We start from the raw sequence: 16,177 nt of genomic DNA, 5'->3' as shown, positions 1-16,177 counted from the left end.
ATAGAGTCCGGGAGATATAATTCAGGCAGTACACGACTCTACTTGAGAATTTATCAAGCTCGGGTGCAGAAGAGTCTTATTGACAAAGCTATAGTTATCAAAAAATTGAGTTGCACAACTTTATTATAGCCTTCAGTTCCATCTATAGGAACCCTTGGATGCAACATTCTATATTTGTATACAATGACCTCTCTCTTTGTTTACACATTCACAAATTGTATGTATAGTTGGTTCATCTCATCTTCCAATTCGATGGCTAACTAGGTTTTGGAGTCCTGAATCTTCGAGCTTGAGTAATAAAACTTTTCGATTCAAGGGCAACTCGCTACATATTGATTCGATTAAGTTAGTGTTTGATTATGGTAAACAACGGTGGTTGTCCATTTTCCTCTCTATTGGAAAATGAAAATTATATATGTATTAGAAAAGGTTGGCTTTTTCTTATGAAGTATCGACAAGTGGATGTAAAAGTAAAATTGCAAAACTACAAGGGCAACAAAAGTATGAAGGCGGATGTGATATGCCATTCTATGCTGATTATCAGAAGGGGCTATATTAAGAGAATACACGAACTATGGGGAGCAAATTGAAATAAAGCCTTTCTTCCCGCCGCCACACCGGCATCGTAGAAAATGAAATGTCACCGGCGAGAAGCCCCGTCGTCGGTCATTCTTCTCTGCTGAAACGAACTCTGCTTCAGCTCTCTCCCTCTCTCTCTATCTGAGAGCTCCATCAATGGCCGAACTTTCCCGCCATTTCGATCAACCTGTAGTACCATCGTCGCCAGCTCCGTCTCACTAACATGGCCATGTACGCCGCCGGTACCTATCTCTGTCCGTCTCTCCTCGTAGCTCTCCTCTCCCTCTCTCTCCTCCATCTCAAGCCCGACCTCAGCTCCCTGAAAAGCGTGAATCTAACTCCCTCGCAAACCGAAACTGATCGCTCCAATTGGACCAACTACGTCGTCCGATTCACTCGCTACAAGCTCGCCGGCGATCACCGGACCTTCCTCGAATCCTCCGTTCAGTCCCGGGGCTGGCAGTGGATCCAGCGCCGAAATCCTGCCGCCAGATTCCCTACCGACTTTGGATTGGTGTCCGTCGAGGATTCCGTGAAGGAAGTTGTGATCAAGGAGATTGAGAGATTGGACTTCGTGAAGGACGTGAATGTGGATTCTGCCTATAAGAGGAATGTGCTCCAGGAAAGTCAACGCAGGCTTGGCGCATTCGTTGATGGCAAGAAGCGGCCGGGAAAGATTTTCACTTCTATGTCGTTCAGCGAGGGAGAGGACGAGCACCACTCTCAGATTAGCAATTCCTCCATTCATTGGGGCCGCCATCTACTGATGCAGGCAAGTTTTGTAACCGCCAACTTCAAAAGCTTAATAAATGGCAGGAAGATGCAAATTCATATAACCATTAAATGCTGTGTGCTCTTCGCCGGCAAAAGGACCGTTCATCATAAGCTCATACTCATATTCTGGAGTTTGTTTTCTGTTGTACTCATAGTTCTTGCCACTTAAATGACTGAAGCTTGTCAAAGTTAGTGTTATGATCTGTATGTTGTAGGTTTGTGGGAAAATCTTGTTACAGGGGCTGATAATGGAACGAGAAGGGAAGGTTTCGTGATTATTATAATGAAAGTTCAGCGATTTGCAATAGAATAAATTGAGAAGCACAACCCAATGACTTCAATAGAAGAAACAGTTTTCTCGGTTTTTGCAGATGGAAGCCACTGTGTATCATCTCCGTGATCTTATGTCAATATCTTTTAATTGTTTTCTGCTACCTATTGTAGAGATCTCAAGTTACCTCGTTATTTGGGGCTGATGCACTCTGGAGAAAAGGGTATACTGGTAAGAAAGTCAAGATGGCGATATTTGACACGGGAATTCGAGCTGATCATCCTCATTTTCGGAATATTAAGGTATACTGGTTGAATGCTGGTAGAATAAGGCCTTCAGTATTAATATTTTGTGTTATCTCATGATTATTTCGTTTATTTAAGGGTGACATTTCTTATAATTCAGTGAGGCCTGTGCTGCTAGATTAAGTTGTTACTGATTGTATCTAAATTCTGGATTATTCCTAGGAACGCACCAATTGGACGAATGAGGACACTTTAAATGACAATCTTGGTCATGGGACGTTTGTTGCTGGTGTCATTGCTGGTATAGATGGGGAGTGCTTAGGGTTTGCACCTGACACTGAGATATACGCCTATCGTGTATTTACAGATGCACAGGTAATGCTTGCTGGAGTTGGACATGAAGAAGACATTCATAGAGTTTTAATAAATTTCATTGTGCTGCAAGATAGATTTTCCTACCGATTAGTTATTTATCTATCACTTTTGGCTAGAAGATGAGAATTTTGTATTCAGCCTATTGCAGGTATCATACACGTCATGGTTTCTTGATGCTTTTAATTACGCAATTGCAATGAAAATGGATGTGCTTAATTTGAGCATCGGTGGACCTGATTACCTGGATCTACCATTTGTGGAGAAGGTTCGATTCTCTTAATTTCTTCTGGCAAATGCTTGCCTTCTGCTTTACCTGGTGATCGTACTAATAGATAAAGTTTTATATCTACCATGTACAAACCTATTAAGATGGTGCTGATGATAGACATAGAATAATTGCTAAGTTTTGCCTCTAAGATTAGATGAATTTCTGATTCTGCGACCTATGTAGCTAAGTGGCCTTTATTGCCCTATGTTGGATGTGTCAACATTATGTAGCTTTGCTTTTTCAACTGATGTCCATTAAAATTGACCAACTGAAAGCTGGAGTTGCGTTTTATAATGAATTTCCTTATAATACTTCCTTAATGCTTAATCCTATTAACTTTCTCTTAGATCTTGAATGTCTATTGTGGATGTTTCAAAACTAATACATGGTAGTTGTAGCCAGAAATGGAGTTAATAATCCCCAAAAAACCTTTTCCAGGTATGGGAATTGACTGCAAATAACATAATAATGGTCTCGGCAATCGGAAATGATGGACCGCTCTATGGCACCCTCAACAATCCAGCAGATCAAAGTGATGTCATTGGAGTTGGTGGAATAGATTACAGTGACCACATAGCATCATTCTCTTCACGCGGCATGAGTACTTGGGAGATTCCTCATGGGTAAATTATTGGCACTGCAAATGATCCTTGGTCCTCTTACAAGGGCATGCTTTTTTTTTTTTTTTTTGGATAAATGATGAAACTTCATTGATAACAGATGAATTTACATCAGAAACCAATACCATTTTCCTCTATACGGAGTAAAATAAAAAATACCCAAGAGCTACTCCCAAGTCAACTAGTTGCAGTATCAAAATGGTGAAACATATGCCTCGCAATGATAGAGTGTGCAATTTTGCATGAGAATCGAGGGAGAACAGACAACTTTGCTTTCACATCCGAGAAGATCCTTCGTATTATAATTGTTGGAGGCGAGACTTGATTCCGGTAGAGCCTGGCGTTCCTCTCCCTCCAGATGCAGTAAATGTAGTGAGTCCAGAGAAGTTTAAGACAAATAATATCCAACTTTTTTATTTTCTCTAATCAGCAAGATCAATGAAAACCTGTAAACTCATTGTGATTCCCTTGGTTTTGAAATACTTATTATATTTCTGCCCCAAAATAAACCTGCTCTCACTCATTTGGGATTTGTGCTCACAGTTTTCCTGTGATATGACCATCTGGTAAAGTTCACTTATGCGTATAGGAGAAATACAATCAACCCTAGTTTATCATCTGACTCCACATCTTATAACGTAAAGTCACCGCACAAACTTTTTTCTGCCACGGTGCCCTTTTGAATGCATTCTTTTTATTGTACTCGTGCCTTTATTTTATCAGCCTTGGCGAAGAGTGTAAATTTGTACCATTTTTATCTCGTTAATTAGGCTTTTTCTTTCCCATTATAAGACCCTTCAGACAGCTCCATGAAATTCTAAGATTTTGGGGTTGCAGCAATTGATGTTCGATATTCATGGATCAAATATCTGATGGTATTAATGTCTGATCTTTTCGTGTTCACAAGTTTTAAGCTGAAGAGTCTAGTCAAGATTCTGAAGTCACTGTCCTAACCTATCTCTTTTTCTCTTTATAATATATTTTTCCGAAATGACTGCTTACCGAATAGTGACTGGCTGGACTCGTGCCTTGCAGATATGGCCGGGTGAAGCCAGATGTTGTTGCATATGGAAGAGACATCATGGGCTCTAAAATTAGCACTGGCTGTAAAAGCTTGTCAGGAACTAGTGTTGCAAGCCCTGTTGTTGCTGGTGTAGTTTGCTTGCTTGTCAGTATCATCCCCGAAAGCAAACGCAAGGAAATTCTAAACCCGGCTAGCATGAAACAAGCATTGGTTGAAGGAGCAGCAAAGCTCTCTGGACCAAATATGTATGAGCAGGGGGCTGGCAGAGTCAATTTGTAAGTTCTGTAATATCCTTTGTGCATGAAGTTATGATACCGGTATGTTTATGCTTTTGGCTGTTAGCTCTACTTTGGGTTTTCTCAGGTTAGAATCGTATGAAATTCTGAAAAGCTACGAGCCTCGAGCAAGTATTTTCCCTGGTGTTCTGGATCATACGGACTGCCCATACTCGTGGCCTTTCTGTCGTCAACCACTCTATGCGGGTGCAATGCCTGTGATCTTTAACACCACAATTTTGAATGGCATGGGAGTAGTTGGCCGTCTAGAAGGTTCACCAACCTGGCACCCTTTAACTGATGATGGGAATCTCTTAAGCATTCATTTCACGTACTCTAAGGTCATATGGCCTTGGTCTGGATATCTAGCACTTCACATGCAGATTAAGGAGGAAGGAGCTCAGTTCTCTGGAGTCATTGAAGGGAATGTTACCGTGAAAGTGTCCAGCCCTCCTGGTCAAGGAGAGAAGATCCCTCGGAGGAGCACTTGCGTCCTTCAGTTAAAACTTAAAGTGGTTCCAACTCCCCCAAGATCAAAACGAATTCTCTGGGATCAGTTTCACAGCATTAAATACCCCCCTGGATACATTCCTAGAGACTCTTTGGATGTTCGAAATGATATTCTTGACTGGCATGGGGATCACCTGCACACTAATTTCCACCTGTTGTTTAACATGCTGCGTGACTCGGGATACTACATAGAAACTCTCGGTTCACCTCTTACCTGCTTCGATGCTCGCCAGTATGGGACTCTTCTATTGGTGGATCTTGAAGATGAGTACTTTGAAGAAGAGATAGAGAAGTTGAGGATCGATGTTATTAATTCTGGACTGGGGTTGGCTGTGTTTGCAGATTGGTATAATGTCGATACCATGGTGAAGATGCGGTTTTTCGATGATAACACTCGCAGTTGGTGGACACCAGTTACAGGAGGCGCTAATATTCCTGCATTGAACAACCTTTTGGCTCCATTTGGGATTGCTTTTGGAGATAAGATATTGAATGGTGATTTTTCTATGGATGGCGAGCAGACTAGATATGCTTCTGGAGCTGACATTGCTAGGTTCCCTGCTGGTGGCTACATCCATAGCTTCCCTTTCCAAGATACTTCTGAGAGTGGAGCTACTCAGAATGTTCTGCTGACAAATTCAATGGTAAAGTATGCTTGTTCGTTAATTCTTAACTTCTTTTATGAATACACAGTATAAAAGTCGTAGATCTTATGCTTGCAGGGCCATGAATATATGCCAAAAGAAACAGAAATTATGGGAGACATGCTAATATAAATGGTAGATCTTATCATATGTAGAAAGACTAGACTCCTGTTTCCCAGGCTTTAGTGGAAAATAGAAATAGCCTGATTTATTTCCATTAATTTTTGCAATTGAAAAGTCCAATAAGAAATATCTTGCTGTTTGACATGATTTTGATAGTATAAATAGCTAAGGGATTGCAATGTGCAGATAACTGCAAAATACTGTGGAGCTTCATGTTTGTAATTTTGTGCATAAATTCTATAGATACCATTGATATTTCCTAAGTGCTACAATAAGTCCTCCGAGTAATTTATCAGTTACTCAGAAAATTTCTAAATAATGCAACAACTTGGTTTGTAAAAGAGGACGATGGGACATGATATCATTGTATTGTGATGCAGGGCGATTCTCCAATTCTCGGCCTCATCGGTGCTGGTCAAGGTCGTATTGCGGTTTACGGAGACTCCAACTGTCTGGACAGCAGTCACATGGTCACAAACTGCTACTGGCTTCTGAGCAAGATATTGGACTTCACCAATGGAAACATCAAAGATCCTGTCCTCTTCTCCCCTTCCGTGAAACAAGACAAACCCTTGTTCTTAGAAGATAACCAGTTACCATCCCGTAGGACTGATGTGAATTTCTCCACCTATTCTCATGTTGTTGAGAAGGATTTGGTTTGCGGAAATGATTCTAGATTTGAAGTTTGGGGAACAAAGGGCTACAACATACAGGTTTTGGGAAGAAATAAGGTGCTTCCAGGATATCCAGTCATTGATGTGGGAAGAGGTTTGAACTCCACATCAGATGGTTCCAAGTTGAGAGAGAAGGGCAACATTGATGGGAATCGGTATCTTAGTGGGCTGTACTGGGATGAGGTAAGGAATTAGCGAGCCGTTTGGAATGGTTTGTAAAGCACAACTCGGACTGTTTGGAAAGTTCTCTCAAAACTGTTTCGAAAAAACGTGTTTCAAAAAATTCAAACAACACACTACACTTTCAAAAAGCATGTTCTATGATTTCAGCTAACCTCGACTCAAATACTACATATGTCCAGCCACCAGTTGCCACCATATTCTTGCTATCTTGTCAGCACTGTTTGCCAAATTCTGTCCACTGGTGATATTTTAAGAAACTATCTGTAAGTTTTTTCCAAATACAGTATATGTACTTGCCGGAAGCTTGAAAGTAGTGTTGAAGCCAAGTTTTAGAAACACTGTAGAGGAAACATTTCTGAACGGCCTCTGAATATTTTGCCCAGTGCATTTTCCCTTTCATGACTTCCAGTTCTACGAGAATGCCTCTTTTCGACCACTTTTTTATTGCAAGGATTTTCATGCTGCAGGTTGATGCGCCTCTGGTTCCGAGTCATTGGCTTGCTCCTGCAGTTATTACTCTTGCTGGTAACTGTTTCCCTGCTGGTACTTAAAAAATATGAAGCAAGCTGTCCGAATTTTTGCATAATTGCTAAATCTGTGTCGTGATCTGCTTGTTTGCTAGGAATTTTGCTGTTTCTGAGCTTCTGGAGAATTAGACAGAGGCGGCGACGACGAAGGAAGGGACCTGCTTCAGGCCGACTGGGAAATATCTAGCTCTGAATATTATGAAGTTTTGGTCCGGTAGATTTCCTTCTGAATCACAGCATGGTAGAAACAATTTTTTACTGTAACATCATTCTTCATCGAGGAACGAAAAGCATTATCTTTTTAGAGTTAGCTCTTGTACACGAGGTATAGGTTTTGCAGCAAACGTTTTTGTTAGCACCAATGCTCTTCTGCAGGCCAAGAAATATTCTTCTACTGATCAAGTTTTCCGTCTCAAAGTCGGAATTCTAGAATTCTTAGACTTTGTTTTGTTTTGCGTATTGATAAGCAGCCAAGTGACAAACTTTCTGTCCCTCGTGCTCTTGGTATAGAGAGTGAATGAAAGTTCATGCATGATGTAACACCATGCCAAATAAACCAGTCCAAACTCAGTCCTGAAAATGATATATGATCGAGCTTGGGTTGAGCTTCCACTCTGAGCTTTAATGTCGAGATGAACTCTTGCTCTGCAGTTTTATGCTCAAGATACACTCCTAGCACGATCCTCTGTACTTGACTTAGCACACTTATAGAAAGATCAGATCAGACGCTGCACAACCAGTAATCTCCTCCATAAGATTTCCAGAAAAATTACACGATAGCGCGAGTACAAAAGAGAATGCGGAAATCAAAACATCAAAAACACTGAAAGTGTTTGTCCCTTTCCTCTAGCAATATGCGAATATTACATTCCACCTCCCTCCACCAAAACAACCCGTGGAGCGTAAAGTGATGCAGTGTGACACAGGCAATAACCGCTTGCCCGACTGTATCATCCTCTCTTGCTCGACTAAATAAAAGACCAAAAAAAAAAAAGAATCTACGAAAAATAACAAGAGTTCCTTTTAGCATTCACATCCCGAAGATCTTTGCTGCTGTCCGCCAGCCACATCAATGGTATCAGGAAGGTAACTGCCATATTATTAACGGAATAAGGGCCAAGTACGTTTGATATGAAAGGAGATAATGATCAGATGAAACCAAAAAGAAGGAAACGCCAATATCCGATGACCCATTTAAAGAGCACTCACATTTCTTCTTCCGGTTCGTTCTTGAGAGCATTCTTGGCTATACACTGGAAAGCAGCTTCAACATTGAAACCTTCTTTTGCAGAAGTTTCAAAGTAAGGAATATTTCCCTTGGAGGCACACCATGCTTTCGCCTTTTTCTCAGATACCTACAGAGGTAGCCCATAAGATCCATAAGAATCCCAAAGAACATCATAATTGCATATAGGGAGGATGATATAAGGCAGCAGACACATCATTCTGAGAAACCACTAGGAAATATAACAATAGACATATGGGACAAGTGAGTTTTGTAGGGCACAACAAGCTTCATTTGATATCTTCTCCATTGTCTACTCCCCGCGAGGGACAGACATATAAAGGGCATTACTGCACTAGCATTAGCATGAGGATACTAAAGTTCAAAAAATAACATTAATGTTATGATCAGAGAAAATGATCCTACCACTCGACTGTTGCCGCCATCAATATCAACCTTGTTCCCCAACACGACAAATGGAAAGTTTTCAGGGTCCGAAGGGCTGGCCTGAAAGAGGACAATGAACATTTATGATTACAATGATTCAGGGAGCCATACCTAAGAAGTTGGACCATACAACTCTAGTCCTACCTGGATCAGAAATTCCTCCCTCCAGTGGTTAAGATTTTCAAACGATTTCATTACGTTCACATCATAAACAAGGACGCAGCAGTCAGCTCCTCGGTAGAAAGCAACCCCAAGGCTCTGAAACCTTTCCTGGCCAGCAGTATCCCATATCTGAAGGGATTAAGATAGTGTCAATATGAGACAGTTTCCACATTATAGGCTTGTACTGGAAATATAAACCAAATAAGGACAAGTTAATATCGAGTCACAAGAGTTCACCTGCAAAGTGAAGAGCCTGTCCTCAAACTGGACCTCCTTAGTCAGGAAATCTGCCCCGATTGTTGCTTTGTACTGATTACTGAATTTTTTATTCACATACCTAAATGCAGAGTAAAGGATAGCACATCTCCAGCAGACAGAAAACCAAGCGAGAAATGTAAATGAAAGATCCTATTGTAAAATTAGCCAAAATTTCGAGGATACTGATTCATAAGTGATGTCTTCCCGACCCTGCAAGTAACAAAGCCACAACATAAAATTAAAAGCACAAGCCAAAGTAATATGTGTCATTAAAGAAACCCCTAATGATAACAAGAGTTACGAGTCTTATGACCGAAAAAAGAATCATGAAATTGCTGGTGAAGTACTACGATACCGAATACAGAAGTGCGGCTCATTTTCCGGTACTTGACACTTTAAAGCTTGTGATGCGGCTTACAGTTGGCTTGATTTATTCCAAGATATCATTAACACAGACAAAGTTGCCACAACATCCTTCCGGCAATAAACTCAATCTACCCGAACTGTTTGTCCGGCAACACTAACGAACCCTTCAAACGACAATTAGAAACTCCCGATTCTGAGACAACGCGTCTCAATTGCACCTCAAAACATCGAATTCAGCTCTAGCTCTGCTCCCGGGACTCAGAACACAAAATCACTTATTCTTCCATTTCCCACTTCGAATTTCTCCGGAAAGTAAACCGAGCACAAGATCAACAGAGACAAACGAATACGAAAATAAACACTACCAGCGCGCAAATATATATCAATCAAGAGCTCGGAAAACTCACCCACTGTCACCGAGGATTATGACCTTGAGAAGCATGCGCCGCCGCGAAGCCATTACCGCCGATTCGGAACCTCCCCCGCCTCCTCTCAACAAATCTGAATTGTGGAAAGCTTTTGCCTGAGAGATGACGACTCCGACGTTGAATAGCAGCCCAAAAAAAAAAAAGATCGAATTTTTCTAAGACCACCGAAAATAGAATATGCAGCGTAAACTAAAGATTCCTCTTTTCGGTAATTTTCTTTTTCTTTTTCTTTTTTCCATTTGACTTAATCGTTTTTATTTTCAATTATTCCCTTATCCAAGGATTGCTGTCAGGAAATGAAAAGTAATCATTGGACCATTTTTCAACAACTATCTGTCGTCCAATGGAGGGAAAAATAAATATATCACAAGTCATCAACGGCTCAGCAAAAAAATTAGAAAAAATATCACAAATTGAGCATAGGCCCAATAAGTTTGTGGGCCTGCAAGATTGGTCCTCTTAGTCTTGATTGATATATTTTATGATGGGGCTGTGCAATTCGTTATTGAACCTTAATGATTTTTCGTAAGAATAAGATGCGCTTTCTCCATTCTTCCGCGTATCGCGCGATATTTACTAGGACGAGAAAAGAAGGTACAAGCAAAAGGTAACGAAGAGTAGATAGTGCTATTGGTCAGTACCGTCTATGACGTGGTCAAGACAAAAGAAATTTGATTAGATATTATACATGATGGCTCCACCATTTATTTCATCAGTCTTAACTTCGTAATGTTATAAAGGATTATTGATATTTTCAACTGATAACTATTTTAAATAGGTAAATAAGATAAAAAATATATCTGCGAGGAAATAACTGGAGATAATATTTTTGAACAATTTGATATGTAGACAGAAAACCCAAATCCTATCTCTATATGCAATATAAATTAAAGTATATGTAACAACCTGGGAATAACTACGTTGTATTGGCATGTCTTAAAAGCTTCTGAAACTCATTGTTTGGGTTACGTGTGAGCATTCAACTTAGCCACTTAACAGTTTCAACTCACGAATAATTGTTTTCCACGAGACTACATGATTGTTAGGTTTATTACTCTTGATACTCACGCTGACAAATCCGGACATGCCCATCAAGTCCAAATGACCAAGCTCTGCCGCGACCAAGGCGGATGCTGCACCTAAAGGCCAACCAAGGCCTTGACTGGGTGCCTCCTCCCCCTTGACTGAAGGACCAAATTAGTAATTGCACAAAGCTTTAGGGGCCTTACTTGACCAACAGGAGGTTGCGGTTGGGGACGAAATTGACGGGCAGGAGGGACGAAAAAAATACACTTTATTAACTTTTTTTTTTTCTCTTTTTGTTCCCTTCACCCAAAAAAAAACACTAATTTTTTCCTTTATTATTACATCAAAGAAGAAAGAACGAGGGGACGGTGGGGCCCACATATCCAACGGCTAGGTTGGAGAAGAAAATTACAAACTCGGACAGGTCACCCCACCGGTGCAAATCTTGTCAACTCTCTCTCTTTGCCTCTCACAAGCAAAGCCATGTGCATGAAATACATTTAATGGGCACATTAGCTGGCCATTCCTCCCTTTCCCATTGTCACTTTCGATTATTCTAATGGGCATTTCGATAACCATTCGAGAACTTCTTCGACTCTGTCTTTTGTGTACTATATCTCAAATCAGTCACGGTCCCGAAACCAGTGATCTGTTTCGAAACCCGACAAAGTGGTGGTGATACGGGACTAAGAAGAAAGAAGGTTTAACCCCAAGGGCAAGAAACACCAGCTGTGGTGAGATGTCAAAGCCAATGGCGAAGTCTTTTTTCTTGCCAACTCAAACGCCATATTGCAGAAGACTTGAAGTCTAAGCAAAACACTTCCTGGAAAGAACCTTCTTACCAGCTGTAACAACCCAAGCTGTAAAGACATTGAAGAATTGCAGATTTTCTTTCTCAAGACAAAAATAAAGCAAAATAAATGAGAAGGGAGAGACGGGAATCCCATTGACTAGTAGCATTCGAAGATGCTGCTGTCTAACGGCCTCGGTCCAACGTACAATAGTCAGTGTAGTGTTTAAGATATTAGACAATTCCAACCGAATCGCAAAAACCAAAAACAAGCCGTATCAACAGATTTCAACAAGCCACAAAGAAAAAAGGAAAAAAAAAATGAAAGAATTGGCTCTTGTATTAACAACCATTATAACAAGAACTATAAAACCAGTCAGGGAGTATTGAAAGAATCGCAAACAGGCGTAAAAGCAGAAACTTTACAAGAGTGACCATAGTAAGATGGTACCTAAACCGGGGACCCTCAGCTGAAGCCTTGGCTGCTCCTCTTCATCTTCCCCATCTCCATCTCCCGAGTCCTCTGGCCCTCACTACTAGACCCGGAAGCGATGATCCCGTACTCACTCGTAGGCTCACTGTACTCGCTGCTACCGTAATTCTCTGTGCTTGCGAGTGCAACTTTCCGGAACTTCTTGAGGTCCTCATTGTACTGGATCGCGTCGTAGTCCGAGCTCCCATAGGAACTGAAGAGGCCACTCTGCCCCGGCCTGATACCCTCATTGAGGTCCGATAAAGAGACATCGCCTTCCAGGGCCCGAACAATCTGCTCGTTTCTTGTTAGTGTTAATGGTTTTTCTCAACAAACAATGCAAATATAGAGCAAGAGCAGAAATAAAATTCGCCCCTAGTTCGTCATCACTGTGAAGAATTCATCAAGATAATGATATGTTCGGTTCTAGGAATATTGGAAATCCAAGGGGGAGACAGGATTTCTCTCGTCAGAATATAGTCTTAAACTCAAACAACTGAGACAGTACCTGGCTCATTCTCGGTCTCCGTCGTGCGGAGTGACGCACGCAAGCAGCGGCACAGGCAATCATTCGTGCCATCTCACCGTGGTTGTAATCGCGCTGCAGCCTCGGGTCAACCAAAGAGTCAAAGTTCCCATCTTCCAAAGCTCTAGTGAGCTGGGGCCTTGCCTGTAAATGGCCAATGGGAATATCAGTGATCCCAAAAGTAAGTCCACCCGAAAGTACATTAGTATAGTAAATTGAGATCAATACACCCACGCTGCAATTCTAAGAGACATCACTCACCCAGTCGACCAAACTATCATCCATGAAAGTATGTGTGGGGTCCACAGGTCTACGTCCAGTGATCAGCTCCAAAAGCATAATCCCAAACGAGAAAACATCTGATTTTTCTGTGAGTTTCCCACTAGAAGCATATTCTGGGGCAAGATACCTAAAGGAAGCAAGAGCCAACATGATATGATAAGCCCACAGAAGGCAAACTCAAATTTCCGATGAAACAAGTCTTTTTTTTTTTTGGTTGGCTTCTGAGAAGGAAGGGTTCTTACCCAAAAGTACCCATAACCCGGGTGGAGACATGAGTATTGGTATCAGAAGTGAACTTAGCAAGTCCAAAATCTGCAACCTGAGAAGAAAATTTGATAATTTTGAAAGCATAAGTCGATAAGTGTCACTCGAAAAAATTAGAAAAATAGCAGAACATTTTAGTGAATATTCCAAAGATAAGGCCTATTTAGAAAATAGGTGATTCGGTGTCAGTACATACCTTTGCCTCAAACTTGAAATCCAGAAGTATGTTAGCTGCTTTGATATCACGATGAATGATCTTTGGATGACCTGAATAGCAGAGTATCTCTTGGTAAATGATAGATAATTTCAATCGTGACTAGCTGAAAAAAGAAAACCTACAAGTTAAAACAGAAAGCTGAAAAGCACATTAAGGATTTCTTACAATCTTCATGAAGATATGCTAGCCCTTTAGCAGATCCCAGAGCAATTTTCAGTCTCGTGGGCCAGTCCATGGTTGGTCGCCCTCTCCCTGCAATATTAGAAGTACCCATTAAATGGAGGCTTGGGATCCCACCTGACGAATTTACTGAAGACTGCCGTACTTGAAATGATACAAACGAGTACGCATGTACCAAGCTCAACTGCAAGATAAATTATCCGCTGTGCATCTAAATAAGGATACCAACTTACAAGACATGAAACAAAAAGTGACACGCAGACAAAATGAATGGCCACCTTGAAACATAAGAATAGGTTATAACAACATCATAATGAGCTCCAGCACTCACCGTGCAAATGGAACTCCAACGTATTGTTTGGGACGAACTCATAGACGAGCATCCGCTGAGACCCAGCGATGCAGTAACCCACCAGAGAGACAAGGTGCTTGTGATGCACTCTGCTAATTATCTCAACTTCTGCCTGGAACTCCCGTTCTCCCTGCCCGCTCCCAACCTTGAGCTGCTTCACGGCAATCTCCTTCCCATTTGGGAGAACCCCCCTGTGCACATAACCAAAACCACCCTGCCCAAGAAGGTTGGCTTCCGAGAACCCATCGGTAGCCAGGGAGAGCTCCTCGTATGTGAAACTGCTCTTGGAGAAGCCGAGAACAATGCCCGGCGAAGGTGGAGGGTAGACGGCCTCGGAGCCCGAGTAGTTGGAGCCCGATCCACCGCTGCTGCTCATGAAGGGTGGAGGAGGAGGCGGCGGCGGCAATGGGCTGTGGCTACGTTTTGGGGGCGGCGGCTGCGGTGGAGAAGGCTGTGGTGCCGCCCAGTTAGCAGCTGCTGGAGGAGGAGGGCTCGGCTTCGGCGGTGGGGGAGTAGTTTCTTGCCTGTGGCGCGGTGGACCACCGTTGTAGGGATCATCAACTAGTAGTAGTAGACATGATATCGATACAAAATCAGCTAATGCATGCAGGAGCAAATTGAAGAGGAAATTAAACTTGTCCAATCCGACAGCATTATCAGATAACGTCATCCGACAGCATTCTCAGATCTAATGCAGGTAAATTATAATTTTCAGAACCCAAAAGAAACAAACATTCAGGATTGAATCTCAGTAAAGATCCAACCTTTGTGTCCCTGAGGGGGAGGAGGAGGTGGTGGAACATAGTAGCCCTCCTCGTCATCTCTCCTCCGCCTCTTCCGAGCACAGCAGATGCACAGCAAGCTCAAGACCACCAGCACAACCACCCCCCCGATGGCGAGCCCCACCACAAGCCCTGTCGATACGGTGCTGGACGGCGGGGAGGACGAGGACGATGGAGGTGGCGGGGGGCTCTTCACAGTCGGGGTGCCGGAGCTCGACGGAGGCGGGGGAGGGCTGCGGGTAGTGGACGGGGGCGGCGGAGGAGAGGGTTTGGTGGATGGCGACGGAGTGGAGGGAGCCGGGGGAGATGGGGTCGCGGACGGCGGCGTGGCCGAGGGAGGCGGAGGAGATGGGATGGCGGTTGGTGGAGGCGCCGCGGCGGGGGGCGGAGTGGATGGGGTGGCGGGAGGAGGCGCAGCGGGGGTCGCTGGGGGAGGGGCGGTCGTGTTGGTCGGCGGCGAGGTGGGAGCCGGCGTAGCCATTGCTAACTAGCTAACGCAATGACAGCTAGTGGCCACTCGGGAAATCTCAATCGGATCAGACCAGAAAAGCCCTTGAAGAGGGAAAAAAAAATCAAAGCCCAGAATCGGAAAAGGACTCGGGACGAACAATGGAAAGCTTCAGTTACTGAACTGAGCAAGAATCCGAAACGTTTTGATCTCGATCTCTCTCTCTCTCTCTCTCTAGCTCTGCAACTAGAATCTGAGGAATGCAGAGATGGAGGGAGAGAGGGAGCTAATGAATGGGGGGTCGGGACGATCGCGAGAAAAAGGGTCGTGTTTGCTTTTTCTTGCCTTGGGAAAATGTTGGAGCTTTGATTTGATTTCAAGCGAATTTTGCTTTCACATGGAAGAGAGAGAAAAGACAGCAGAGAGAGAGAGAGTGAGGAAGATGAAGAGGAAGAAGAACAGAGGAGGGAGAGGGTGTCTGTCTGCTGGCTGTCCGAATCCGGGAGGTGGGTTTTGGGGGCCCACACGACTGGCCCGCGCAATTTCTCCGGCTTTTGCTCGCTCCCCCCTTTCCTTCCCCTTTGGATAATTATTTCCCCAATTTGCATTTACTTCCCTATCCTATGTTTTCAATTTTTGATTATTTTATTTTACAAGGCATCTTCATAATTTCAATTTTTTTTTATTCTCTTCACATGGATCGGAATCTCCATTTCCCCCCCCCCCCAAAAAAAAGGTATTATCGATTTGCTCCACAAAGTTTTTCTTGCTTTGTCAACTTGCTCCCTCTAGCTCGTTTCGACTGTAACACGAACCGTCGTCAAGACTATTCTCGACCATCATGGAGACCAAAAAAAAAA

The 16,177-nt window shown here is 42.8% G+C and overlaps 3 protein-coding genes across 4 annotated transcripts; 1 reads left to right on the top strand and 2 right to left on the bottom strand.

Annotated features, from left to right (window-relative positions):
* Nucleotides 1-643: 643 nt before the first annotated feature.
* On the top strand, nucleotides 644-7,601 carry LOC116199341 (subtilisin-like protease SBT6.1). 2 transcript variants are annotated; one of them, XM_031529664.1, is made up of 10 exons: nucleotides 644-1,351; nucleotides 1,798-1,926; nucleotides 2,092-2,244; nucleotides 2,393-2,509; nucleotides 2,951-3,135; nucleotides 4,168-4,431; nucleotides 4,520-5,585; nucleotides 6,089-6,565; nucleotides 7,033-7,090; nucleotides 7,188-7,601. In XM_031529664.1, the coding sequence occupies exons 1-10, from the start codon at nucleotides 803-805 to the stop codon at nucleotides 7,277-7,279; spliced, it is 3,090 nt and encodes a 1,029-aa protein (XP_031385524.1). In that variant the 5' UTR covers nucleotides 644-802; the 3' UTR covers nucleotides 7,280-7,601. The 2 variants fall into 2 exon arrangements, with proteins under 2 accessions (XP_031385524.1, XP_031385525.1); XM_031529665.1 differs by lacking the exons at nucleotides 644-1,351; nucleotides 1,798-1,926 and having other exon boundaries at nucleotides 2,103-2,244; nucleotides 2,383-2,509.
* A 215-nt stretch (nucleotides 7,602-7,816) lies between these two features.
* LOC116199347 (ras-related protein Rab7) lies at nucleotides 7,817-10,145 on the bottom strand. The gene is made up of 7 exons (XM_031529672.1): nucleotides 9,958-10,145; nucleotides 9,368-9,394; nucleotides 9,164-9,263; nucleotides 8,909-9,055; nucleotides 8,744-8,824; nucleotides 8,302-8,447; nucleotides 7,817-8,182 (listed from the first exon to the last, which is right to left on the bottom strand). The coding sequence occupies exons 1-7, from the start codon at nucleotides 10,008-10,010 to the stop codon at nucleotides 8,116-8,118; spliced, it is 621 nt and encodes a 206-aa protein (XP_031385532.1). The 5' UTR covers nucleotides 10,011-10,145; the 3' UTR covers nucleotides 7,817-8,115.
* Nucleotides 10,146-11,921: 1,776 nt separating this feature from the next.
* On the bottom strand, nucleotides 11,922-15,765 carry LOC116199342 (proline-rich receptor-like protein kinase PERK1). The gene is made up of 8 exons (XM_031529667.1): nucleotides 14,852-15,765; nucleotides 14,067-14,648; nucleotides 13,721-13,807; nucleotides 13,535-13,605; nucleotides 13,317-13,393; nucleotides 13,054-13,201; nucleotides 12,775-12,936; nucleotides 11,922-12,560 (listed from the first exon to the last, which is right to left on the bottom strand). Exons 1-8 carry the CDS (start codon nucleotides 15,348-15,350, stop codon nucleotides 12,261-12,263), a joined length of 1,926 nt encoding a protein of 641 aa, XP_031385527.1. The 5' UTR covers nucleotides 15,351-15,765; the 3' UTR covers nucleotides 11,922-12,260.
* Between the last annotated feature and the right edge of the window lie 412 nt (nucleotides 15,766-16,177).

This window comes from Punica granatum, chromosome 3 (genome assembly GCF_007655135.1).
Source record: "Punica granatum isolate Tunisia-2019 chromosome 3, ASM765513v2, whole genome shotgun sequence".
Taxonomy (NCBI): domain Eukaryota; kingdom Viridiplantae; phylum Streptophyta; class Magnoliopsida; order Myrtales; family Lythraceae; genus Punica; species Punica granatum.
This window is presented reverse-complemented; position numbering and strand designations above follow the sequence as displayed.

Excerpts from the sequence above, each read along its gene's own strand:
- LOC116199341 (XM_031529664.1), top strand. The coding sequence starts at position 803 with ATGGCCATGTACGCCGCCGGTACCTATCTCTGTCCGTCTCTCCTCGTA. Across the intron at positions 1,927-2,091 it reads CTCATTTTCGGAATATTAAG|GAACGCACCAATTGGACGAA; the intron begins GTATACTGGTTG and ends GATTATTCCTAG. Across the intron at positions 7,091-7,187 it reads TGCAGTTATTACTCTTGCTG|GAATTTTGCTGTTTCTGAGC; the intron begins GTAACTGTTTCC and ends CTTGTTTGCTAG.
- LOC116199347 (XM_031529672.1), bottom strand. The coding sequence starts at position 10,010 with ATGGCTTCGCGGCGGCGCATGCTTCTCAAGGTCATAATCCTCGGTGAC. Across the intron at positions 9,264-9,367 it reads AAGACATCACTTATGAATCA|GTATGTGAATAAAAAATTCA; the intron begins GTATCCTCGAAA and ends CTCTGCATTTAG. Across the intron at positions 9,056-9,163 it reads ACAGGCTCTTCACTTTGCAG|ATATGGGATACTGCTGGCCA; the intron begins GTGAACTCTTGT and ends TAATCCCTTCAG.
- LOC116199342 (XM_031529667.1), bottom strand. The coding sequence starts at position 15,350 with ATGGCTACGCCGGCTCCCACCTCGCCGCCGACCAACACGACCGCCCCT. Across the intron at positions 13,808-14,066 it reads GTTGGAGTTCCATTTGCACG|GGAGAGGGCGACCAACCATG; the intron begins GTGAGTGCTGGA and ends CTAATATTGCAG. Across the intron at positions 12,937-13,053 it reads ATGATAGTTTGGTCGACTGG|GCAAGGCCCCAGCTCACTAG; the intron begins GTGAGTGATGTC and ends GGCCATTTACAG.